Source organism: Vitis riparia, chromosome 8 (genome assembly GCF_004353265.1).
Source record: "Vitis riparia cultivar Riparia Gloire de Montpellier isolate 1030 chromosome 8, EGFV_Vit.rip_1.0, whole genome shotgun sequence".
Taxonomy (NCBI): domain Eukaryota; kingdom Viridiplantae; phylum Streptophyta; class Magnoliopsida; order Vitales; family Vitaceae; genus Vitis; species Vitis riparia.
In genome coordinates, this window is record NC_048438.1 from 10,595,059 (window position 1) to 10,621,200 (window position 26,142).

The window sequence follows — 26,142 nt, forward strand, 5'->3', positions numbered from 1 at the left end:
TACGTATTCACTACCTTAAGATGGAATAACATATTTTATCTTATATTTGATTAATTGGAATAAGATAAATTATTATATCACTTATCATATATGATATTCAACTAAAACAAATATCCCTTATATCTTAAATTTATTCCTCTCACCTATTTTTTTTTTGGGTTGAAAATATATATATATATATATCTTTTTTGTTCCGAAACTATCGAGAAGTGGGGAAGGGAGTTGCGTTGAATAGGTAATTCAAACAACTTGTGCCAATTTTTTTTATTTTATACCTAAAATTTTTAGATGGTTAATATTAATTAATAGAAGAGAAAAAGAAAACGATCACACATAAGGATTATAGGGTATACATGGAAATACTATGTATAAAGTCTCTAGGTATATTCTTTAGATATAAAAAATTTATAGATCACATAACCATGAACAAATCTACTAAATATGAAATGCATGTACAAATTTACATAATATAGATATACCTACTCCTTAGGTTTTTACAATGGTTAGCACCTTCATTATTCCTTCATGTCATCGATGCAACACCTCAAACTCCTCAATTGATAATCCCAATCTCATGCCAAGGATAACAAATCGGTTTCACCTTGCCTTCATGTCAAAAGCACTTATAAGAATTCTTTTGAAAGGTCTAAGAGTTTTGGTGCTAAGGTGGGGAGATGACTATCTATTCCTGTGCATATCTTTTAGTTTATAAGAGCAGGTTTTTATATATAAACCCTAGATTAATGTTTAAAGTAGATTTTTCAAAATTAGATTTACCAAGAAGTCCAATGAAAGCTAACTTATAAATTTGACAAAAAAAAAAGAGTAAAAATACTAACCAACATTTGATATTCCATAGGGAATGTTTGAATGTTGTGTGAGCATTTGAACTTCCTCTAGAGGTTCAAACGTGTTTGAACATGAACACTCAAACATCCTCCTTCTTGACATTTGAAAGTCCACTTGCACTTTTGGTGTTTAGCTTCAATTTTTTTTTTTTTTTAATATTTTCTTTGAAATTTCAATTTCTTAAAATTGAATAGTCAATTTTCACCCTCTAACACGTTGAATGCATTAATGTCTTAAATTTGAATAGACCATCCAACAACTTCAAATCAACTATAACCATTAAATAAAATAGTAAAAAGTCTTAAGCATTAATTTCACTACCTTCATTATCAATTTTGTCAAACTCTTTCTTAGTCTTTATCTCATCAATATATCTTTCATTCTTATTTACAAATATAGAGGGTAACCACCCTTATTTTATTGTATTCTAAACACACACTCCTTGCATTTTTAGAAAATCATAAAAACTAATTTATGTATCTATTTATTTTTAATGATTAATTTTTGAGTTATGAACCACAAAAAGTAAGAACTTCTATTAATTGTCCTTCACTCTTTTATGAGAATAACTAACATGTTGGAATACATCATGTATCAAATTTAGTTTAGTAATAAAACAAAATAGCTAACCTAATTTAATATATTATTATTTTTATAAATTTTAAATATTTTAATCATGAATATTATTAATAAAAAAAATAATTATAGATAAAATTATAACTTGTAAAATCTTTTTCAAATAATATTAAAAATAAGAGAGGGAAGAAAGAGATTTTGGTTGGAGGGGGCAAGGTTGTAATATGTATAATGATAATGTAATGATGAGAATGATGATGAGAATAATAATAATAATAATAATAAATACAATAATAATAATAATAATAATTTTTTAAAAAAAAAATTAGGCTATAAAATTTTCAATAATTCTAGTAATTCTTGTAGCAAAAAAATTAAAAATTTTCAAGGAATTTAATAATTTTCTAATAAATGTATTTTTTTTTCCAAATAAATAAAGCTTTGTTTGAAAAGTGTTTTTGACATAAATTTTGTAAAACAAAATTTTTTTTAGGATTTAAAAATTTTCTTAACTTGTTTTCTATATTTTAAAAATATTTTTTTATACATAATGCTTTATTTTTAATAATTCTACATATTTGTATAATTATTTTTTCAAACAACCTTAATAAAACAAGTAAAAACAACAAAAAAAACAACTAAATGATGTTCTTTGGAACACCTTGTTTTCTAGTTGTCTTTTGTTTTTTGCTTTTGTTTTTGTTTTTGTTTTTTTGGTTTTATTATTATTCTAAAGAACAATAGAATTTTTTTTTTTTAAAATGTTATCAAACAAGGTCTAAGAATAAAATCAACTAAAATATTAAGATTTTTTCTTTAAAATTTCTATGGTATAATAATATTAGAATGATACCATTAGAAAAATAAAATTTTGAAGGTAAATATAAATTCCCATAATTGAATAATTAAATAGCACACAACCTAATATAATTATTTAATTTATTACTAAATTAGACGTTATTTAATTAAGTCTCAATTTAAAAAAAAAAAAAATCAAACTCAATATAAAGAGAACACACAATTTTAAAAAATTATTTAGTAAAATTTCACATACAAAATTACCAAAAAAAAAATATTAATATTATTAGAAAAGTTATAATAAAATTAAAATTTACATATGATGAAAAAACTGAAAAATAAATAAGATGTTATATGCATGAAAAAAATTAAATTTAAAATTTAAAATTCAAAACTAAATTTATCTACTTTGGAGTATAAAGTTTCTATTTTATTTTTTATTATTTGAAAACCTTTAATTATATGCAAGAGATTTCATTTTTTTTTTTTTAATAACAAGCATTGAAGTATAATATATCTTTTATAATATTAAAATATAACATATATTTTTATTCTATTTATATATTTCTTTTACAAACCAAATACAAGCATAATATAACATATCTCATTTAACATAATATTCTAAAATATTATTTCAATCAAATACATCATTAAAGATATGATATTCTATTAGTGACATACTCATATTTTTCTTTACTCAACAACCAAAGCTGTTGCGAAAACCATATTCCTAGTACTATGCTAACAAGTCAGGAAAACGCCATGGAAGCATCCCGCATAGATTGGATCCAGGTTGCATCGTAGGTGGCCTGGTTCATAACCTATTTGGCATGTCCTGTTGAGGAAGCAACTCCATAAACAGAGGCCGTCTGCAAAGTTCAAAGTTCACATGCATTTTACTCTGATTGCAGCACACATCAAACTTCAGCCTTCACTCTTTTCTACTGAAGTTGACACATTTCACCCATTTCAACTCTGGGACAAGCCTAGAGGTGGCTAAAAACTTTCAGATAGGTGTGGCATGTAATCCCACGCTTTTAGGTGCTTTTGGCCTCTACCCTAGCATTTTCCATCTAGTGTCACAAAGATGTTCCATCTTTTAAGGCAAGGAAAATAATATGGTACCCAATCTATAATTATCATAAATACTTGAATATTTATATTAAATAAAATTAAAATATAATGGTATAAACAAATAAGAGTCAAATATAAAGTCATAAGACGAAATTATAAATGTAACACTGTCTAATTGATGATGACGTCTTTTCGATATCTATCATTAAAGTGTACTCTTTTCTTTGTGATCAAAGTTCTTTCAAAAAAAAATTTATAATAAAGGTGGTATGAAAATTTCAAAGCTTAAGCATTTCATAGATGCTGTGGTGTATTGTCAATCATGAATCCGAAATATTCTCACACTGTTTGCTAGTTGGGCTGGGCTTGGAATGAAAGAGGTCAAATAGGTACAAAATTGTTCCCACAAGAGCCATCCAACCATGGAGTTGATGATCTTTCCATAGGAAATAGGTGCCATGTTGAGACTTCAACAATAGGAAGTGCCCGAGTAATCATCTAATATCTTTAATTTTGTATTACCAATTAATATTTTGTTTAGCGCTATTAATTATCCATAAATCCATTAAGCCTGTATTTTTTTTATTTTTACTATTAAGTCCATTGATATTTTCATTTCACTTTATTTAGTATTCTCAATGATATTTAATTTTACTTTTATACACTATATTAAGATGGTATTTTTTTTTTAATTTATTACCAAAAACAATTTATTTTCATACTTTACAAACTTATTATTTGTTTCTTTAATTTTTTTTATTGAATAAAAAAATTAAAATATTGAACTTTTTTTCATGCTAAAAGTAACCCATTCATTCTTCTTTACCTTTTAATATTTAATAAAAATAAAATATTAAAAAAAAATAATTTAACATTTCACATTATTAAACACTATTTAATTTTAAGTTTCTATTTAAAATTAAGTAAAAAAAAAACAAACACTACCTACTAACAATCTAATACCTTTCTTTTGACTTATCATTAAAATTCATATATTAGTTAAGCCTAAGTTTGGATATATTTTTTATTTTTAAAATTAGAAAGTATTGTATAAAATATAGAAATTTTTATAGAGGTAAATATTTTCTTTATTTAAAAATACATCTTAAAATTTTTAAATTTAAGAAAGTAAAACATTTTTTTGAATTTTTTTTTTTGAAGAATACAATGTAATAAAGAATACAAGGTAAATTGTAAAAGTCTTATATTTTTAAATTTAAGAAAGTAAAATATTTTTACTTCCTCAATTTTTTTAAATTTTGAAAACTTTTTAAAGAATATAAGGTAAATTGTAAAACTTTTATATTTTATGCAATTTTTTAATAATAAAAAATAGAAAATATATCAACAGCCCAGCTAAAATTTCTTTATTTGTTTTTATCTATTTTTTTAAAATTCTTTTATTCTTGAGACTTTAAAAAATCTAATTACGAGACTCATATTTCTTTGTTTAAGTAATAATGGAAAGTATAAAAAATGTCATAAAAAGATTAATATTATACATAAGTATATAATATTTTCATAAATAACAAATAACATATTTAATTTTTATATTTGAGTTTTCTAACAAAACTTATTTCTGAAAACATTTTTTTTTTTAATTATTGTTGAAGAAATTTCCAAACAAGCCTATACTATCTTAAGCTAATATTTTTATACACTTCCATTAACCTTTTAAAATTTCAAAATTATTTATTTTTGTCTCTATTATTTTAAAAGTAATTTTTATTATCAAACAACTTATTTCACACGTTACCCCAAAACAAATTTAAGACAATTTAATGCTTACGCTTGCACACACGGTGAGTACCATGTTATAATACCTAATTATGAACAAAATTAATATGCCACTACCTCTCTTTAGTTGGGAAGAAAATATTTCCTTTCGCATGCTTGCTTTAAAAAAAAAAATGTAATTAATTACGTTATACCTAATAACGTACACCATGAGACTCCTACTTACCATCTATTTCACTGTCCATGTCGTAAATGCCTTTTTTTTTTCAGAAAAAAAAAAAAGAAAAGAAAAAGCAATTCTCAAATAATTATTAATTAAATTTAATTAAAGCAATATAATAACACTTAGTGTGTGCTTTCTGTTATGAGTAACGCTTACGCAGTAAACTTATTCTCCAATTTTGTGTCTCTTTAATGCGTCTACTCATATTCATTCTACTTTTGCCTACAACGCTGATTTTGTGAAATTGATTTTTAATCTCACGATTTTACAAAATTTCTCAAAATAAATAATGCTTGTGTAAATGGCATGAAGAAAATCCATATCATGAGGTAAATCTAACAAGATCAAACCCATTAAAAGATGAATGATAGCCAGAAAAGGAGAAGTGGGGGTTAGCAAATGAGGGTGGTCTTCCTGTGGAGGGATGGCACTAAAGGTCAAAGATAAGATGGAGCCCATGAATATGATGAGCGGAGAACTGTGGAAGCCATGTAGGCAGAAACAGTTGAAAAATGGGGAAGGGAAGAGGCCCAAATTGGCCGTAGTACGAGAACAAAGAGGAGGGAGGCGTCGTGGACAAAGAGGTTGCTGGAGTAGCAGAATCAATTATATGCGTTATTTTGTTTTACAAATAAACAAAAGCTAATCATAATAAACAAACAAAGGTTCTGTTTCAGTAGGTGATTTGGTTGTAAACCCATTCACCATCCTCTGCTTTTTTCCACGCTTTTGCCATTTTGTGGACCCACCCTTCCTCTAAACCTCCTCTCCGTCCCCTCTTTCTCTCTCTATTTATCCTCAACACACCACTTCTAAGTTCTAAAAGCAGAGAGACGTTCAGAAAAAGGAAAACTCGGCCACCTGAGTCCTGAGAGTTGTAGGATTTTGAGAGAGTGGAGAGGTTTTCTCGATGGGTAATTACAAGTTTAGGTTATCAGATATGATGCCTAATGCTTGGTTTTACAAGCTCAAGGACATGGGCAGAGGCAGAGGCCATAACAGTGGGCATTCCATTAAGAAAAAGCAATCTACAAAAACTGCAGCGGCACAGGCGGGCAAGCCAAAGCAGCCCCACAGAGATTGTCCCAGAAAGTCTTACTACTTCACGAGAGACCCCATCTCCAGTGATGGATTCTTCCATTCTACCACAAACCCCAAAGTCTCGGACACAAATTTTCCTGACCCACCAAGAAGATCGTCCAAACAGCGTGTCAGGAGAAGGGCCCTGAGGTCTTCTCCCAGGCTCGTCACCTCCTCTGTTTCCGCCGGTTGTAGCTGCCGCGCCACTCTCGAGTCCGTCTGGACTAAGTCCGATTCCACCCCGGACTTCTGGGATTCTCCTCTTGACAGCTCTCCTGATGGAGTTTCGCTGCTTCCGGAATTGGGGTCTGACCGGATTCGGTCTGCGGAGTCGTTTGATGGGATGGTTTCATGGGCGAGTTCTTGTAGCTGCAGAGTCGATTCCACTGCCAATGACTTCGTAATCGACGTGGAAGAGAAGTCTTTCTCTCGGAAATTTGATAAGCTAGACGGGTTCGAAACCATTTCGGAGCTTGACCTCCCTCCAATCATAACCAAACCTGCTAAATTCAACGACATGGTAAATGATATCAAGAAGAAGGAGATGACTGAACCGGTCAAGGTTCGGAGGAGTTCAGCAAAATTTGAGGAGAGAAATGATCATGGATCCTTATCTGTGAAGATTGTGAAGGAGGAAAGCATTGGTATGAAAGCGCAAAAGCCCAGTCCTGTTCGAAGATTTTCTGGGAATTCTCCCGGAGTGAGGCTCCGGAACAATTCACCCAGAATTGCGAGCCGGAAAATTCAGTCTCATGGTCGGAAAAGCGTCTCTTCTACTTCAAGTTCAAGCTCCCGGAGGAGTCTTTCTGATAGCTTTGCCATAGTGAAGTCCTCCTTTGATCCTCAGAGGGACTTCAGGGATTCAATGATGGAGATGATTGTGGAGAACAACATCAGGGCATCAAAGGACTTAGAAGAGCTTCTGGCCTGTTATCTTTCCTTGAATTCAGATGAGTATCATGACATCATTATCAAAGTGTTTAAGCAAATCTGGTTCGATATCCCTGATGTCCACAAGTGAATTCTTCGAGAACTGAGTTGACATTTGTAGATGACTTCCCTTTTTTTCTTTCCCTGGTAGCTTTCTTGTTACAAAATCTTCTAGCTAATAAAGTAATTATCAGTAGCCTTAGTTGAGTATTTGAGTTCAAAGCTTATCAGAATCGGTAAAATTTTCACTTTTCTGAAAACAAATGAGACGGTGATTTTGAATAATCCGCCATTAAAATTGGCTATCCTGTTGAATATTTCTGAGAACATGCCCTGTTTATTCTCTGGTCAGTGAAGCTTCAAAGATTTTAAGCTTTTGGGTCATGTAGAATTAAGGAAGCTTTCTGCAATGAAGAGTGGTGCCAGTGTGAACAGGTTGACTGGAAAAAGCTTCAAAAAATATAAAATACAGAACCCTTTGGAAGAGAAATAAATGTTAAAATAGAATTGGTTCCACTTTACAGATAGATTTTTAGCCTTTTCTGGAGACCGGAAATCAGAGATGAGCTCAAATAAATTCCACTAATCCTCATCACCTCTAAATTGGGTGGAAGATAATCCCATGACAAACCTCAAATCATTTGAATTTGAGGCTTACTTGTGTTAATCAGTTCTTAGTAATCAGATTCACAGCACCCACTTTGCCATGGCCATCTTCAACAGGGACAAGGGCAATCAATACTATTGTCGCAAAAAGCCGAAGGAGTCTAATGGTGTCCCCATTAGAAATTTTACTCTAGGAATACTCTTCCAGTTTTATGTGAATTGGGTTGTAGTCCATGTTCTCTTGGTTGTAGAGTTAAAAAAATCCTCATCATCTTCTTCTATTTGTTTGGCTATCTGTTCGACTTCTTCCTAAAGACCTCAAAAGGACAGACATCTGCTAGCTAAGTTTCAGTACTCTCAGGCCCATTTAGGACAATACACAGAAAAAATTCTCAAGAACAACACATCCACATGTACAATGACTGCCCACCTCTCCCTCTAGACTTCAGTTCTCTCCAAAAAGAACATATCCTTTAAGTACAAGCTTGTGCTTTCTATATTTCTGCACATATTGATAGCTTTCTTTCTATCTGGAGTAGAGTAAGTCAGCTTTATGAATTCTCTCAACCCCACATGAAGAAACTCATACAAAGGTAATGCAGTAAGATTCAAATTGCTAAAAAATAAAATAAAATTGTATAAATCTAACATAAAAAAGGAAAAGATGAGTTCAAATCTCTGCCATAGAGGCAAATTGCAAAAGCCTTGCCAAGCACCATGAACTGTTGAAAGAAGCTTTCAAAATTTTATATCTTTGCATAAAGTTGAAGTTTGATTACAAAAGTAAAAGTTACTGGGAAGATTTCAAAAGCAGTACCAGATACCAACTTTTAAACATCCTACACAAGATAATCAGGTAGGCCCATCTTGAGTTTCTACCTGATGAAGGGTTCTGATCGACTTGTAAAGAGATCTCTTGGCGTAGTAAAATAACAATCACTAGGTGTCAAATTAGAAGATTTTGGCCTTAAAGTCCATGGAAATTTCAAACAATATTTTGACAAGAAAGCACCGATGCTGTGTCTTCTCTTTCAGGGACAAGGAGATTCATGCCGACCAAACTCTGGTAAATTGCATTACATTAATGAGATCCATTTCGTAAAGTAAAATCCCTAACTTTGCGGCTTTCAATTTCAGCCTAAATTTGAGTTACTCATTGTAATTTTGTGTTTTGAATCCTTTGTCTCCATGTTCTAATTTTGTGCACAAAATGTAATTTCTACTCAAGACTTGGACTTAGTGCTAAATGTTGAATTTGATAGGCGAAAGGGACTCTTTCATACGGTTCAGAGTTCAAATTTTTTAGAGATGTCTGAATCATTTTTTTTTGTATTTATTCACCATCAACAAAATCCCAATTGTTTCCACCAATTATTTCCCCATCCCATCACTAACATTTTGATGTTGAACCCATTCCCTTGTGGGTCAAGTTTATGAGAGCTTCCCCTTTCTAAATCAAAACCCCACCTCTGGATTTATTTTTTTTGGGGGGGAGAAAGCTTACAAATTCTTTGCTGTTGTGTGCTACATAGGGTTGGTAGTGGGGTGAGGTGAGGTCAATTAAAATAATTAAATAAGTTAAAACAAAGCCTTGTTTCATTTCTTATAATACCTTTTGCCCATATTCACCAATGTCGATTAGTTGAGACTTTCTTATCATTTGTTTCTCCCTCAAGAAAGAGAACCGTACAAATGCAAGGTCTGAATGATATTTTTCCCTTCCTTTTCCTCTTTGAAACAACCCATAGAGGGTGCAGAGGCTTCACTGGAACGCTGCAAAAGGAGCCATGATCAGATGACTGTACACTGAGAAATATTCTCCTGTCCCAATCATATAGGATTAGCTAGCCAAACATGGTTAGGTGAAGAAAAACTCCAAATTCCCCATTCCTCTGACAATTAGTAACCAAGGAGTTTCTCCTAAAAGGCCAAGACATGGAAACGTGTTCCAGGAATTGAAGCTTCACTTATTATAATGCAAGGCCAATTAGGGCCATAATCAATAACACCATATACAGATACTCCAAAGGGAAAAAGGGGGAAATGGTAACTATTTTGAAATGCCTCTTGTTAGCTACCTAAGTCCTACCTACTAACTCTTAATATGGGCGCTTGATATGTCCACTAAATCTAAGTTGTCAAGTATCCCCTGTTTTTTCTAATCCATCATCACTTTTTTACATTCTCATCCTAGTTGCTAAAAAATAATGGACTATGGGATGGGTATGATAATCAACTTCTCAATTCATAAAAATTTGCATGGGTTTTAGCAAGTTATGTCTCACTGTATAAATCCAAGCATTTGATATAAACATTTTTTAACACTATCCCCACTCTTTAGTCTTAATCATTTTGTGAGTGTGTGCTTGCCAACCTATTTAGAAGTGACAATTGACAAGAAGCAATTTATGTGGCGCTTTTAAAAGTGCAAGCCAAGGGGATTATGCTAAAGTCTTGATTATGATTTCCTTGTTAGAGCCTAGAGGTACTTGTCAACTTACATAATTTGAAACTCTTTTGTGAAGGCTCATATGATCATGTATGCATTTGTTTCATACTGCTTTTAGAAGTCACTTCTAGTAAAAAAGTGTTTATAAAGAAAAATCAAATGTATAGTAAATTTCATAACATATTTTTCAAAAAAATTAAAAAATTACTTATAATGTTTTATAATAAAAAATGATAGGAAATTCTTTTAAAACCACTTTTAGAAAAAAATACTTTTACTATTTTAAAATTTTAAAAATATTTTCTAAATTAAAAAAAAAACATTTTATTTTTCTTTAAAAATGCTTTTTAAGCTACAAGCATTTTTTAAAAAGAGGGTTTAATAATCCCTTAATTTCTCTTTGACCATACTTATAAATAAGACTTATATAATGTAATATCCCTCTGTAATTCGCTTAGATAACTATTGTAATATAAAAAACACATTTTAAAAAAAATGATGTGTTTAACAAAATTTTAAAAAACACTTGTAATGTTTTTGAAAATGTATTAGGACAGTGATTCTTTTCAAACTTTTTTTTTTTCTTAAACAAAAAACAAATAAAAACATTGAGAAACCGGAATCTTAATTTATATCAAAATTTTGAGAAGACTAGAGAGTAGCAGAGTTGTTAAGTAGGTGAACCCATAAATTAAAATATTTTAGACAGGAAATCAAATGCCCAAATTGGAGAAATTTTCTCTCCTGAAACCACTTTTTAGCCTATGGTCAAACCATTGAATATTTTGGAGTAGCCAAAATATGTCATGTAATCAAGGGAAAGACTTTAAATCAATTTCCATACATTTTAGATCAACGGACTAAATTCATCTAACTACCAAGTAAACACCATAATTACAAAATTGGGAATGCACCGTTTTCAAAGGCCTTGTGTCCTGGCGCAGAAATATGATAGCCCTTGTTCATCTTGAGTGAAGGAGATTAGGTGGTTCTTGATAAATTGAACGTATTATTTCCCACTGATGTGGCAGTATAAGTGTATCATGGTTAATTTAGGAAATGTATTCAGATTGAATTCTATAACAAATTTGTACCCTACAGGATAACTTGTAAGTCCACCACTCCACGGTCCAACCTGAGAAATTTAATGCAACCACGTGTTCATCCGGGCCCAAACACACCCAGAAAACAACAAAATACCAGACTTCTGTCCTTACTCGTTAGTCTCTTCAATGTCCAACCAACCAACTCCCCTTTGAAGACCTGATAAACATTTTATACAGGCCAAACAAATTTTATTTTATCCCTGCTAAACAACTTGAGAAAAAAAATATATCCAAAGCAAGTGCATGCATCTAAACCATAAGACATCTCTAAAATTGCCAACAAGGTATAATACACCAAAATACAATATGAAGGAATACAAATCACTGTGTTGGAATATCATGAATCATACTATGACACTAAATTTAAATTTTTTTAATCTCCTTTTTTGAAAAAAAAAAAAGAAAAAAGAAAGTGAATTAAAAGGTTATCCTCGTGTCAAATGAACAAAATGGTAGCTTGGCGAGATCAGGGCCGGATTGTGAAGTTGCCATGCTAGACCAGCCCCAGCCCAACTGACTGTTGTGGCAGGGAGCATGGAGAACAATAGTATCAAAGAGAGGATTGGGGAGGAGTGTCGGCTGAGTCAACTAAAGAGGCAACAGTCCGACCGCCAACATAATCCGTAGATTCTGGGCTTGCATTTTGACAACTCAATTTATTTTTTGGTATGTGATCTGCCCAAGGTAGACTGAGACTGAAAATGAGACTCTCAAACTGAGAGGATTCCACACAACACAACGGCATCCGTGAGTCTCCAGTCATTAAGAGTATTATTGTATGTGGGGGGGCTCCTCCCTCCTCCCTCCTCCCTCCTCCCTCCTCCCGCTACCCGCCTACCGCCTACCGCCTACCTCCTACATCCTACCTCCTACCTCCGTGATTCTCCAGTCATAAAGTGTATTATTGTATGCGTGGATTTACCAAATACAGCACGTGCGTGCCCTATTTTTGGTCCTCTGTTATAGGTTATAGCTTGGTCCTCGTTTTTGCATGAAATACATCCCCACCCTACCCTCCCACAACCCACAAGGATTTTTTATAGTCGTACGGTGAATTTAAAATTAATTTTTAGAATACATTACAATGAAAAATATTTTCAAATCTATTATACTTTTTGTCCCAGTCTTTCGAAAAGATACCTTCAATTATTTTTATATTAGTGATATATATTAGAAAAATAAATTTACATTGAAAATATCTTTTCAATAGACACCTTTCATAATTTTTATATCAATAATATACGTTAAAAAAATTTATATTAAAAGTATCTTTTAAAAGGATATTTTTTCACAATTTTATATCAGTTGCATAGTATAAAAATTGAATTTATACTAAAGATGTCTTTTTAATACACAATTTCTACAATTTCATAAACTTAAATTTATATTAAAGATGTTTCTTCTTGTATCAATCCTCCATTGAAATAATTGAATTTATACTAAAAGTATATTTTCAAAAGACACATTTTACAATTTTATAAAATTAAATTTATATTGAAAGATTTTTCTTTAAGAGACACTTTTAGTATAAATTTAATTTTTTCGATGAGTGACTAATATAAAAATTGTGAAAAGTGTTTCTTCAAAATACACATTTAGTATAAATTCAATTTTGTGGAATTGTAGAAACATCTTTAATGTAAATTCAATTTTTTTTTTCACTGTGTGACCAATATGAAAATTATTGAAGATATCTTTTCAAAAGACACGTTTAGTATAAAATTGATTTTATGATATTGTGGAAATGATATTTCTTTAGTATAAATTTATTTTTTAACACATAATTAATAAAAAAATTATGAAAAAATGTCTTTTGAAAAAATATATTTAACATAAATTTAATTTTATGAAATTATGGATATTGTCTTCTTAATAGACACTTTTAGGTGATGTTTGTTTTTTTGACTTTTTGCTGAAAGCAATTTAGGTTTAGAATTTAGGTTGTTTGTTTTTCTACTTTTTCATGACTTATTATAAACTTTTTACTAAATAGAAAAAGCCAAAATATTAGTTTTTTCTAAATAGAAAAAATAATATATTGATTTTTTTTACTTTTTAATACTTAATAGAAATAAAATACTATAAAAACAAACAACCTAATATTTAACATTATTAAGCATTAAGGTTCTATTTAGAATTAAGTAAAAAAAAAACACCACCTTAGTATAAATTCAATTTTTTTTTAACATGTATAATTTATATGAAAAATATCAAAGGTGTCTTTTAAGAAATACTTTTTAAAATGATAAAAAAAAATGTGATAGATTTATCAAAAGTTTTTGTAACTACCATATTTTAAGATTTTTTTTTAAAGTACCATTATTTAAGAATTATTTTTTTAAATAGCCGTACTAGTTAAAAAAAAAATCCCAACCCACGATGGAAAGTGGACACATCCTTTTCATGTAGGTTTCCCACTGAGTGACTGACGGGTCATGAAGAAGAGCCAAAACCAAGTCCCCTGACCTCTTTTACAAAATTCAGTGGGGAAACACTTCTAATTTAAGACGACCCACAGTCTGTCATTGCATTTACCATTTATATTACGTCACGCAATTATTAATTATACCAGCTTTCTCTACCTCTCAACAGCAACGCAACTTAAATTAAGAACATTTTTTTTTTCAAAATGGAAAATAACATTTTTCTTTTTGCAAATAAGTTAGAGAATTATTTATGTATGATAAAATCAAATCAATTCAATTCACAAAACAAAAATGGACATGCCTTCGATGTTCGTTGAAAAAATAAGAAAGATAAGGATATGTGCACGTGTGGGAGACAAAAATCTTGCACAATCTAGCGATTCTAAGCTGTGCGAGTCTTTAAACACGGACGGCCGGCGGCCCAGTACCCCTCATGTGCATATGTCTCTCTTTTGATCTTTGTTTTTCTTCGCAACCATTCCAAACCAAAAGACAAATATTGTATGTTTTCTTCCTCCACAGCTTCTCCACGTCAACTCCCCTTTTCCTGTTACCCAAACAAGGGAGCTGCCTCGAAAATGCGCCGGTGTGAGCCGCATGTCTTCTCCATATCCAATCATATCGTACTAAATCAGCACATAAAATTATAAAAATTTTGTCGACACCATCATTTTGTTATCTCAATTTCATGTCCTGGATCAGTTAAACTTCATTTTTAATTTTTTCTCCAAGCTCATAGCCGAAAAGTGAGTAGAATACAAAGCAAACAAACATGGGTGAATTGAATCTTACTGTGTAAATCATTAACTTCCATCATTCAGCATCGGAAACGTACGTCGGCCGTGAAATGTTGTCCGGTCAAGTCACACATCTTCAATTTAAAATACTAAAATGAGAAATGAGGAGTGAAGTCCTGGAATTCCTCTTGCCTAAACAACCTTTTTTTAATGAGGAAAAATGGGTTCTATAATGGGCATGAAAATGGAAGGAGTGCCCCGGCTAGTTACCAGACAATTAGTAATTGTGGTAGACTTTTTAGCAGTCGGTGGATGCCAATGTGGAAATGAGAGGAGGAAGGCAAATTGACGTGGATTGAAATGCTACCCTACAAAATCTTGCGGTGATTATTTGGTGGGACTCCGATTGCCCGTGAGACAAGCTACTTAGAGTTTGTGTATTTAAACTAAGGGTGAAAAATCCAAATTGTTTGTATTATTAGATTCTTGTGGGGCTCCTAATGTGACGTCTCAACCAATAAATCTGTATTGGCATAAGCACTTAGTGGAAAGGTTAATCAAGCTAATGTAGTAAGGTTGATGTGGGGATTCTCTCTTTTACATATCAAGCCGGAGTAATGTATAGAGGGTTAGTGGTGATAGTTGATCTTATATTAGGTAAGAGGTGAATGGGCCTAAATTAGGTGATGGCATCTCTTAGATTGCCCTGTAGGGTTAGAAATACATTCAAGAAATGACAGGCTTCGTCATTTCATGATGGCATCACATGCACTATGGCATTGAGGCGCTGGCCCACCCATAACCGACAACAGCTTAAACCCAAAATGTGAATATCAGTATATCATCCAATAATGTTATATGACTTTAGAATATCCTCCATTTACACACGTCTTATTTGCGTATGAACAAGAAACTAGGGCCTCCCCGAAAACCCCACACAATCCCCAAAAAAGAGAGAACATGGACGACCCCCGAAAGACAGATGGATGTAGCCGGGCCCAAACATAGGCCTGATTTTGATCAAATTGCATCTGGGTTTTGTTTCTAACCCAAGCCCATTTTGTTTGCAGCCGTTTGGACAATTGCATCTAACACGCGGCCACTCTGCTCCTAGGGCCTGTCTGAGGGCCCATCTATTCAGCCCCAAATCACATATACATATAGGTAAATTTTTGTCCAAGTTTCTGGAACGCCCCACAAATCCAACATGTAGGAAAACTAGTTCTTTTACATGGTATTACGTCTTTTAGTCTCACTCTTATCTTTATTTTCTCAATTTATTATGTCCATATTCAAAGCCTAAAAGAGGCTGTTTATGTTTTACTTGTCCATGCACTAATTTGTATATGGGTGAGACCACTTCAAACTTTTAGAAAAATTTATCCTTTCAGTGTTTATTTAGATACATTTTTTTTAAGAAAATAAATAATAATAATAATAATGTTTATATAAAATATAAGAATTTTTAAGAGTTTGCATTAAAAAATTAATGATTTTTAAAAATTGAGGTAATAAAATATTTTTACTACTCAAATGGACACTATAATGAATATAACCGATTAAAGACTATTCATTTTCAAAACATTATAAGTTGACTTATAAAAATGTGTTGTTCAAAGCACGATTAATAGATCATGTTCTGAAGAACACTAATTCCTAATTATATTCTTAAAAATACAATCTATTAGTTGTGTTCATAAGAATGCAGATCTATAATCATACTCTTATGAATATGACAATTAGTTTTGAAGAATATTCTTTTATTAGAAATAGTTATCGCTTTAATCAATTAGTAGATAATACATAGATTTATAATGAAAGATAAAAACTAAGGATTGTTCTAGAACAAGGTAAGTGAAAATTATGTGACAACAACCATATAATTTTTTTTAAAAAAATTAAAGTACTTTTTTAATGTTATAAAGTATGTTTGGTTCGTCCTTTTATATGGAAATTTCAATTTTTAAAAACAAAAACCACCATCATGTGTATTCAAATGAGCCTAACATAAATGTTAAAGAGAAATGCAAAATGCTTTTAGCAAATAATAAGGTAATTTTGAGTTCTAGTCGCAACATTTTGATAGTGAAAAGAAGTGATAAGCCAAAATCCATGATCCGGAACATATTGCCATCGATAGTTGTAGGAATATATTAAAACTGTAAATAAATGAAATACGTTTATTCATATCAAACCATAGAAGATGCTTTTTTTTTTTTCTATTATTATCATTATTTATACAACAAATTTGTGTATAACCAACCTAGTTTTCAAATCCACACTTGTACAAATCCCAGAACCCAAAATTTACATCAAATAAATCTCCAAAAAAAAAAAAACACAAACCCTTGAAAACCTTGACAATCAAATCAGCATCACCACAAATAGTGCAAGATATATTCACAGCATACCTATCTTTCTATAAATCACGAAAATAAGAACATGACAACTTTGTATAGTATAATAAAAATGAATGCAATTAAGAACTGGTCAACTATGGAGATTACCTTATTAATTTTGTTATGACCATGATTTAAGTTTAAAGGTGGACACTTGAGCACTATAGAGAGAGAGGCTTGGCGTCCATGGAGCTCTGAGTCAAAAATGAATTCGCCAGAAACAGATTTGAACTCTCCTTGGCTCCACTCCTGTTGTTCCAGATGGAAATTAATTCAGTTGCATCTACTCACTGAAATGGGCTTGGACAGGTTTTAAAAGACGAACCCAATTGTCAATATGGACTCAAATAGAATATGATATTACTATTTACCTCGAGCTGTTCTCCAATGGTAGCTACTATTGAGCCGGGACTTGCGTGGAAAGATACCGGACCTTGGTGTGATTGTATACGAAATTCACAGTGCTGGATGGGCAGGTGGAGGGTCAGGGCATGATAGCCTGATTCGGAGTTTCTTTCACTGGGTAAAGGTGAAATGTCGTCCATGAGACTATCATGATTGTATCTATACAAGCTGAGAACTGGCTCCGTCTCTCCAATTCTCCTCTGGGCTCGCCAACCTCTGTTTTCTGAGAAAACCAGACCCAGTTCTTCTCCAAGCTCATGGAGTTTACTTGCAATTCTCTCCATCTTCTTGCTACATACAATGGAAAGAAATTTATCAGAAGCTTATTGGCAGTGCATATCTCATAAATTTTGGCACAGCTTAGTCATATGGAAGATTTCAATGCATATTAAAATTTGAATTTTTCAGTTATTCTTCTTGCCAAAGCATAAAACTTCAGTTATAATCCGAAATAAAATCAAATAAATTCAATGTTATTTAGCTTGGAAATCATAGTAAATAGGGGATTTCTTACTTTATACTACATCGTGGGTTATTGTAAACGTGACAATGGACATAATGGGCCCCAAGCCTGTCTTCAGCCCAAGATCTGCTGACAAATGGAGTTGATTTGGGCTAGATGTTTAGTTGGGATTAGGATTGGCCCAACCCAAATCACAGCCTCAACTTACACAGGCCCCAAGTAAGAATTTAAGTTTCAGACATCGGTTGTTGCTAACTGTATGTTTTGGATTTTAATTTTTACCTGAAGCTCTGATATCTTTCGCAACCGATAGCTTCCTCCGCCCACTCCACCATTTCTTCCTCAGAACGAAGCCATACAAACTCCTCCTTGTTACCGGTCACTTCATCGTAATTTCTGCCAAATTTCGTTCTCACTTCCTCCGAAACTCGGAAAACCGATTCAGCTTCAGCCACAATGGACTGCAACTCATCCGCCGAAACTCCGAGTCCATTAATCCGAAACACGCCGCATGCCTTAGCTGATCTCAAAAGCCGACGGATCGAGTCTCCATCTCTCCTCTTTACCGATCCATAATCAGTATCTTCCGGTATCGAACGATGAGTACTAGCCGCAAAGTGAGATTCCGGCAGCGTCAGGTCAGGGATTTGCAGCGATTTATGGAGATATTCGGAAAGGATCTGATCGTCGACGGCGGCTGATCGGGATCCTTTGGCGGTGGGGATCGGAGACGGAGGTGGCGCCAAAGAAGAGGAGGTTAAGTGACGCCGAGCGCGCATGATAGCCATGGAAGAGCTTTGAATCAATAGGTATGAAAGTTTAAGTTGTGAAGTCGCACTTAATTTAAACTCATGAGGGGTCCGTTGGCGCAGGTTTGGCGTAGGACGCACGTCTTCGAAATGCAATGGTGGTGTATTACAAAATTCACAATAATATTCCTAAATGAGCATTACACATCGTCGGATTTGTTAACTTAGAGGGCCTACGTTTGGGACTAATGGTGTAAACGAAAGCCATGAGAATATGAAATTGAAGACCTTCTAGCCGACATCGCCTTTTTACTTTGAACTTTGAAGACAAGGTTGGAGACTTGAAGTTGGTACAACACACACAAGGCATGATGAATTTGAACCCACTGAAAGAGATGATAAAGCTTGTGGCCTTTCGCTTTGCTTTCCAAGGCCCACATGCCTCTCACTCGCACGCGTTACGGAGCTAAGTTATCATTTAAGACAGTTGTTCATGAATTTTTATTTCATTTATGCATCAGCAAATCGTATAGCATAAGCTATATTGAGTAGATAAGATCCGTGCTGCATAAAATTTTCCATAACATCTGTTGTGCATCTTTCCATTTTTTTAATTTATTTTGTGAATAAAATTTATACAACATTTAATTTCATATATGTTAAAATATATATATATATATATATATATATTAAGGAGGGTATGCTTGTGTCTTTACAAATCTTTGAAATTATGTCACAAGAATTTGAATTGTTTTTATTTCATACCGATGGAATATAACATATGGAGGCCAGGTGCTGACTGTTCTTTGCGGCTTCACTCTCTCATGCGGTCGGTCCACATAGTGTTGGGCCTCACCAACAAATTCTGCAACTGTAGAAATATTCATTGGCTTTCTGTTATCTTCTTAGAATTTTTAAGTGTACAGGTGTCATCTTAGATCGGTTTTCCCATAATGAATTTTCTCTTATACGTATGAACTGCTCAACCTTTTTTATTATCAATAGAACATTGTGATTTTTTCAAGTTGGTATTAGAGCCCTCAAAGGCAAACACCTCTCTTTTATCGACATTTGATAGGGAAGCAATGATTAATCCTACTATTTATATAAGTATAGTTGGTGAATTGCAATACTTGCCCCAAATGCAATGACTTGACATAACTTACATTGTGAACAAATTAAGTTAATACCTACAACAACCAACCTCTTCACACTAACAAGCAATAAAACAAGTGCTTAGGTACTTAAAAGACTCACTTACTCAAGGGTTGCATATCAAACCAAGTGAAAGATTGAGATTAACTAGTTATTCAGATGTTAATTGGGCTTTTTTCATTGATGATAAAAGGTGTGTAGCAGGTTATTGTGTTTATTTTGATGATTCTTTAGTGTCTTGGTCTACCAAAAAGCAACATGTGATAGCTAGATCAAGAATTGAATTAGAGTATAAAGCCTTTGCACAAGTTGTTGCTAAAATAGTTTACAATCTCTTTTTCAAGAACTAGATGTTGATCTACCTTCTTGCCTAGTCATTTGGTGTGATAACTAAAGTGCAAGTTCTCTAGCTGCTGAACCAATTTATCATGCCTGCAGGACAAAATACATTGAGTTAGACATTCATTTTGTGATGACCAAATAGCTAATGGCTTAACCGAAGTTATAGCTTCAGCATGTTCATCATTGTCTCACAAACAAACTTGGTGTGGTTACACCAACCTCAAGTTTGAACGGGGATGTTAGAATATGAGCATAAGTTCTCGCTGGCCTAACTCTCTCATGTGGTCCACACAATGTTGGGCCTCACCAACAAATTTTACAGCTACAAAAATATTATCTGTCTTTTTGTTATACCTTGTCTCCTTTGTCATGTTCATAGAATTTCCAGGTGTACAAATGCCTATCTTAGATTATGATGAATTTCCTCTTATATGTATAAACCGTTCCACCTCCAAAGATGAGGTGTTCTATTAAGTCGTACCGTGTCCCAGCCACTGCCATGAATTATTAGCTAGCTCTCCAGCCCATTACAACTCAAACAAGAAAATCATCATTCATGGCCATCCATTATTAAAACTCTGATCACTCCAATCCACATTTATCATAGTATATTGCACACGAGTCACGATAACGGTTTTCTTTTAATTTTTACAGTCTAATGCATGCAAGTACGCACTAACTAGTTATATCAAGCCTAATCAAAGGCCCATTTTAGGTCCTTAGCACAACCATTACTCATCCAAAGTGCGAAGCTAAGATCTTCAAATTTAGGATTCATAGGGAACTATCAAACGATAAACCTCAGCATTTAAATCTCTGCTTTTCACTATTTCTGGGAGAGTTCCCAGAAAAACCACCAGTCATTGACATCTCTTTGGGAAACTTGCCTGGTTCTTGATACCCGATGTTCTCAACAGCTCCGATGGTTTTGAACAATCGCCGTTTGTTTATCATCTCCATTAGAGACCGCCGCAACAGCTGGCTGCGCACATCCACAAATGATTTTATCCTGCTTAATTTCCGATGACAATTTGAGTCATATGGTCTCCGCGAACCATTGCATTGGTTCCAGCTACTCGTGCCTTCTTCAGGGCAGAACCTAGTGGACTTGTGGGTACTTGCAGTGAAGATGGGCTCTACTCTTTTGGGAGCTAGGTGATCAATATCATTTTCAGTGACTGAGCAGTAAACTAAAGTGGAGTACTTGTCGGAGTTTAAGGAGCTTTGAGAACTTGCATCGTCATTGATGAGCAAACCTTCTGCATCAACAAGGTCAGACCATTAATTGATTAATCGGTATATGCCCAACTATGTGATCAATATGTTGAAATTGCTAACCTTAATTAAGAATCATGCGTACCTTGAAACCAGTCCTCGCCGGAAATCATATGGTTCCTATGTTGAGATTGGATCTCACATGAAATGCTGAGATCTTGGAGAGCAACCCGAGAGGACTCAGAGGCATAACAGTAGAAAGGATGGTAAGTTTCGTCGTCATCATCATCATCATCATCTCATTCTTCTTCTTCTTCTTCTTCTTCTTCTTCATATACGAAGCTATGCTATTCAGGTGAGGTACATTGCTTCCAACTTGGAACCAAAGTAAAAATCTCCTCCTCAATCATCTTGGCTATCTCAAATGGCTCCCAATATGTGATTTCCAATTCCCTCACCATCTCAGCTGCAACGTCTATTGGAGTGTCACTCCCAATGTCAAAGGGAAAGTAAATGTTCCTTGAAAGACCTGTTATATAGTGTATAGTTACTAGTTTCACTGGGAAGCGAAAATGAAACACTAAAATAGAAACAAAGCTGGAAATCAAGACAAACCCGGAAAGGACTATGGTTGAATTGAAAATTTCTAAGCTGCAAATAGTTGCAGCTCTAACATGATTTGGATGCAAATGTGACAAACAGAAATTCGCTTAATTAGGAAAATACCATCTTTATCAGAGATTGCCACTTTAAGAAAAATTGTATAGTCATCCGGATTTATGGTGCCTGTGATCGTCATATCTGTACTCCTTTTCCTAGGATTAGTCTGGAAAGATGGTATCTTCTCCACTGTTCCATTAGGACTTGGCTTCTGACTCGATATCTTTAGCATGGGCAACATCTGCTCTCCATGGTCACTGCTAGAAAGGGTCCATCAAGAGCTCTTTGGCAGGCAACCTCTTTGCAACAGGCTCTAAACATCTTCCCACAAATTCCCTTGCCTCAACATCTTCAATCCTGTAGAATGCTTCTGGTAGCTTTCCCTAGTAATTCAGTCAGAAAGTGGCGGTTGGGGTCAGATTCTAGTTTACTCTACAACGAAATGACGTTAGGCCAGAGCTTACCGAAGTCACTTTCTTGTATATCTGAGCAGGATTGGAGCATTCGCTATATGGGTACTCTGAAGTAAGCATCTCTAACACACACATGCCAAAGGAGTATACATCTACAAGCTCGTCGTACTCTTCTTCATATAATTCCGGTGCCATGAACTCCGGTGTACCTGCCAATTCATCCAAAAATAAAAAATAAATAAATAGGACAAATAATTAAAGGAAGGTGTGTGTTTGAGGGAGCGAGACAGAGAGAAGTTAAGAGAATTGCCTATGACGCTGTGGGCGTGTTGGGAACCCCGAAGAATAGCTGCTAAGCCTAGATCACCAATCTTGACCTGTCCAAGATGACCATTCACAAAGATGTTATCGCACTTGAGGTCTCTGTGGATCACCGGAGGGTCATGGCCGTGCAGATAAGCAAGCCCATGTAGAATCTGGCGTGCCCAGTTCTTAATAACTCCAATGTCAACCCGCTTGTACTTTTGTCTATACCTGTGGACCAGAGCAAAACTAAATGAAAATCATATAAACAACCAAATGGATTTTAGGATCAAAATTTCTCTTCATTTAGATATGGTAGACGAGGGCTTAGTGATTACTCTCTGAGGGTGCCAGAGGTAAACATTTCAGAGATGAAGTTGAAGGTTCCTCCATCAAGGTCGATCCAAGATGTGTGGAATCGCATTATGGAGTCATGATCGAGGTTCTTGAGGAGGTGAACCTCAGAGTAGAGTCGCTGCAAATCGTCGGGTGAATTGAAGACATCGTTCAGCTTCACCTGATTCCAAGCCACCTCCATGCCAAGGAACTCGTCGAATGCCTTGTACACTGTCTTCATTGCTCCTTTGCCAAGAATTTCCCTGAACTGCAAACAAAATATACCAACAACAATCACCAACATTTGGTTTTGCCTCCACTGATTTTTCTGCATCCTCTAATATGTATTTATATAGCATCATATCAACTACAACAAATTCAGAAAAAATGGAGAACATAACTTAGTAACATGCATTCATGATATAGCTTATGAGAAGTGGAACCCAGTTGTATTCCACCTAAATATTCAGGAAAAAAATGTATGAACTTGCACCCAGGCTTGGGAAATTAATGTGAAACACCATGGACAAATTCCTCCTAATTAAATTAGGTTCGATTAGTGTTAAATCATCGAATAATTAATATATTCAAGCTTTAAATTGCGCTAGATCATTGATGGGTTCATCTCTATCTTCTAGTATGTGGATCTCCTTCACATTTCCCCTATATATGCATCATCAATAATCCCATAGCAGGATTCCCATTTTTATTTTGTCTCAAACAATATTATTATAGATGTGACAGAAAATAGGCCCTTCCACGTATACCCACATAGACCCACAGAACATCTAAAAGGGCCTCCTTTCAACCCACCAACAGTACAAGATAGGTCAATTACATACATAGGAGTTGAGAATTCCCTCACTGCAGACCAGTCACTTAATGAAAAGAGAGTACTTTTTCTTCATCCTACGGACCAGACTCTTAGGAACAGGTGCTGCTAACTTGGTCGCCTGATGAATCCAAAATGTATACAGAGCAATAGTTTCACCTTGATTTTATAATATTAACTAAAAAGGCCATTCTCAAGGGCGTTGACTAATGCCAAAGGGGCAAGGCAATTATAGTTTCATCTCTTTAAAAGTAATACCTCAGGTGAGCCATATTCCTTTGATGCCTAGTTGCCTACCATGCTTGATAGAAAAATAAGAAACAAAATAAATAAATGAATTCAATGTCAAACTCACACCAAACCACACAAAAACGACCCATGCTTTGTTTTTATCTGGCTAAATTGCTGGCTTGTTTCGAAGAAAGAATAATTCTTTCTTATGGGATTTAGAAACGATTATGCAATCTGCTTATAGATTGAGAGATTCATTTATATTATTACAAGTTGGATTGAAGGAAAACGGCACCCATAAGGGCCTCTTTTCTATTCTTCTCCTTTTTCTTTCTTTCCTTCTCTTATCTCTTTTCTTTTTGGAGAAAGAAGAATTAACCAAGAAAGGCGTAAATTCTTAGCATTCTAAAGAAGAATTGATTGTTAACATTATTTTTTTTTTCTCAACAGATTGTTTTAATACAATTCTATGTCCAAGTGCTCTTGATTTTGCAAAGAAAAAGGAGTTACTTAACATATCAATTATCAAAAAGGAGTAAATAATATGATTTCAAGTCTTTCTTTCTTCTCTTAGAATTTATCCAAAAATAAAATAAAATGATTGTTGATGATGTGAAAATGCAGTGTTTCAAATAAATCTGCCCTAAAATATGAAGGAAAAGATTATAATTCTAAAGTAGTATGGCATACTGAAACCCATTCGTACAAGTTATGCAGAAATTAAAGATACATATATCAAAGAAGAAAGTGTGAACAAGACCATCCACTGAAATTTGTCCTAGAAAATATAAGAATTCATTCTTCCTCAGATCGGTTCAGGCTGCACCCTGAGCTAGCAACTTCCATATGCAACTCATATTTCAGTATTCAGATCATACTTCAATTAAATAAAGTCGCGATATAAGTCTAAATATGTAGCAAAATTCAAGACGAAGAACTTACACGCCCATACCGACCAGATGGATCGGTCTCAACGTATCCAAATTGTTGCCTCGCTCCACCTCTACATTCTCCCAACCGAGTATTATTCATGGCTGAGCAATCAAGCACCTCGCTAATCTCTCTGAAACTTTACTCTTACTATTGTTTGTTGATTCTAATATATATGTACGTATTTATTAAATTGTATATATGGAAACTTTTTGGAAGGCAACGGAGAGCAGATGCTAGATGATCCGAGGCTTCCCCTCGTGGTAGTCGTAGGAGAAGACGCGGAACAATAGCCAAAAGAGCCTTGAGTAATCTATCGTCAGGATGATCCAAGCCATTTCAACAACTGCACGTGAGAACTCGTATTCCTTAGCAATCATTTGGTTTGGAGAGCAGAAGAGGGAGAGATTTATCAGCAGATTTTCACAGAAAAATAGTAGGGTTACGAGACGATTAGCTAGGTATAGATCAAGGTAAATGGGTACAGATTGAAAGAGAGAATCTTTTGACAACCGATGATCCAGTGATCAACAACTTTTGCAGGCAAGTGTGGTTATGGAGGGTGAACTGCAGAATATGCTTGTCGGTCTGGGAGGAGAGGTTTTTTCTCTGAGATCTAGACAACTATCAAAACATCATAAAGGGGACTTCGGCATGAAACTAGGCTTCTGAACTTGAAAAATCTGTGGCCACGCTTTGTGGTAGTGATCACCATTTGTGGTTATGAGGAGAGCCCAAAAATGGATTACAAAAAGAGAAAACAAATTAAAGGGTTTCTGGAGAGACTAGATCAGACAGCCAGAGACGCCGGAAGAGGTTTGGAAGAAGATGGTACTAGGAATAGGTCATATCCTCATAGGAGGTGTGGCGTTGTATATAAACTGTGTATGAGAAACCAACTTAGAGACAAAAATGCATTTGACACAGTCAAGTTGACATTATTATTATTATAATTATTACTAACAGCGTTACTTACTTCAATTATATGATTTGATGTGGCCAATATAATTCAATATCATAATGACTATTTTTGGGAATGCCACCCTGAGGTGGTGGCCACTGCTGCTCTACTTTTCTGGCTTACAAACTGAAGAGTTTTGCCAGGTCTTCAATTTGAG

General features: G+C 33.9%; 3 protein-coding genes and 1 long non-coding RNA gene across 4 annotated transcripts; 2 read left to right on the forward strand and 2 right to left on the reverse strand.

The window, feature by feature from the left end:
- The first annotated feature begins 5,982 nt into the window (after window positions 1–5,982).
- Window positions 5,983–7,477, forward strand: LOC117919855 (transcription repressor OFP1). The gene has a single exon (XM_034837132.1). The coding sequence runs from the start codon at window positions 6,168–6,170 to the stop codon at window positions 7,356–7,358; it is 1,191 nt and encodes a 396-aa protein (XP_034693023.1). The 5' UTR covers window positions 5,983–6,167; the 3' UTR covers window positions 7,359–7,477.
- Window positions 7,478–16,780: 9,303 nt separating this feature from the next.
- Window positions 16,781–18,820, reverse strand: LOC117920077. The gene is made up of 3 exons (XM_034837429.1): window positions 18,141–18,820; window positions 17,362–17,686; window positions 16,781–17,239 (listed from the first exon to the last, which is right to left on the reverse strand). Exons 1-3 carry the CDS (start codon window positions 18,644–18,646, stop codon window positions 17,018–17,020), a joined length of 1,053 nt encoding a protein of 350 aa, XP_034693320.1. The 5' UTR covers window positions 18,647–18,820; the 3' UTR covers window positions 16,781–17,017.
- LOC117920078 lies at window positions 18,582–19,260 on the forward strand. Its single transcript, XR_004652185.1, has 2 exons — window positions 18,582–18,667; window positions 18,731–19,260. It is a non-coding gene; the product is annotated as an uncharacterized LOC117920078 (long non-coding RNA).
- A 1,371-nt stretch (window positions 19,261–20,631) lies between these two features.
- On the reverse strand, window positions 20,632–25,869 carry LOC117921329 (probable serine/threonine-protein kinase WNK5). The gene is given in 8 exon segments (XM_034839197.1): window positions 20,632–21,363; window positions 21,465–21,848; window positions 22,046–22,242; window positions 22,244–22,362; window positions 22,444–22,601; window positions 22,703–22,926; window positions 23,034–23,299; window positions 25,037–25,869. Coding segments are annotated over 8 exon segments (1,896 nt in total). The 5' UTR covers window positions 25,127–25,869; the 3' UTR covers window positions 20,632–20,905.
- Window positions 25,870–26,142: the final 273 nt, after the last annotated feature.

What these genes read in the sequence shown, in the direction of transcription:
- LOC117919855 (XM_034837132.1), top strand. Translation starts at nt 6,168, where the DNA reads ATGGGTAATTACAAGTTTAGGTTATCAGATATGATGCCTAATGCTTGG.
- LOC117920077 (XM_034837429.1), bottom strand. Translation starts at nt 18,646, where the DNA reads ATGGCTATCATGCGCGCTCGGCGTCACTTAACCTCCTCTTCTTTGGCG. An exon ending in GAAAGATATCAGAGCTTCAG is followed by an intron (nt 17,687 to 18,140) that starts GTAAAAATTAAA and finishes CATTGTATGTAG; the next exon opens with CAAGAAGATGGAGAGAATTG. An exon ending in CCATTGGAGAACAGCTCGAG is followed by an intron (nt 17,240 to 17,361) that starts GTAAATAGTAAT and finishes CTGGAACAACAG; the next exon opens with GAGTGGAGCCAAGGAGAGTT.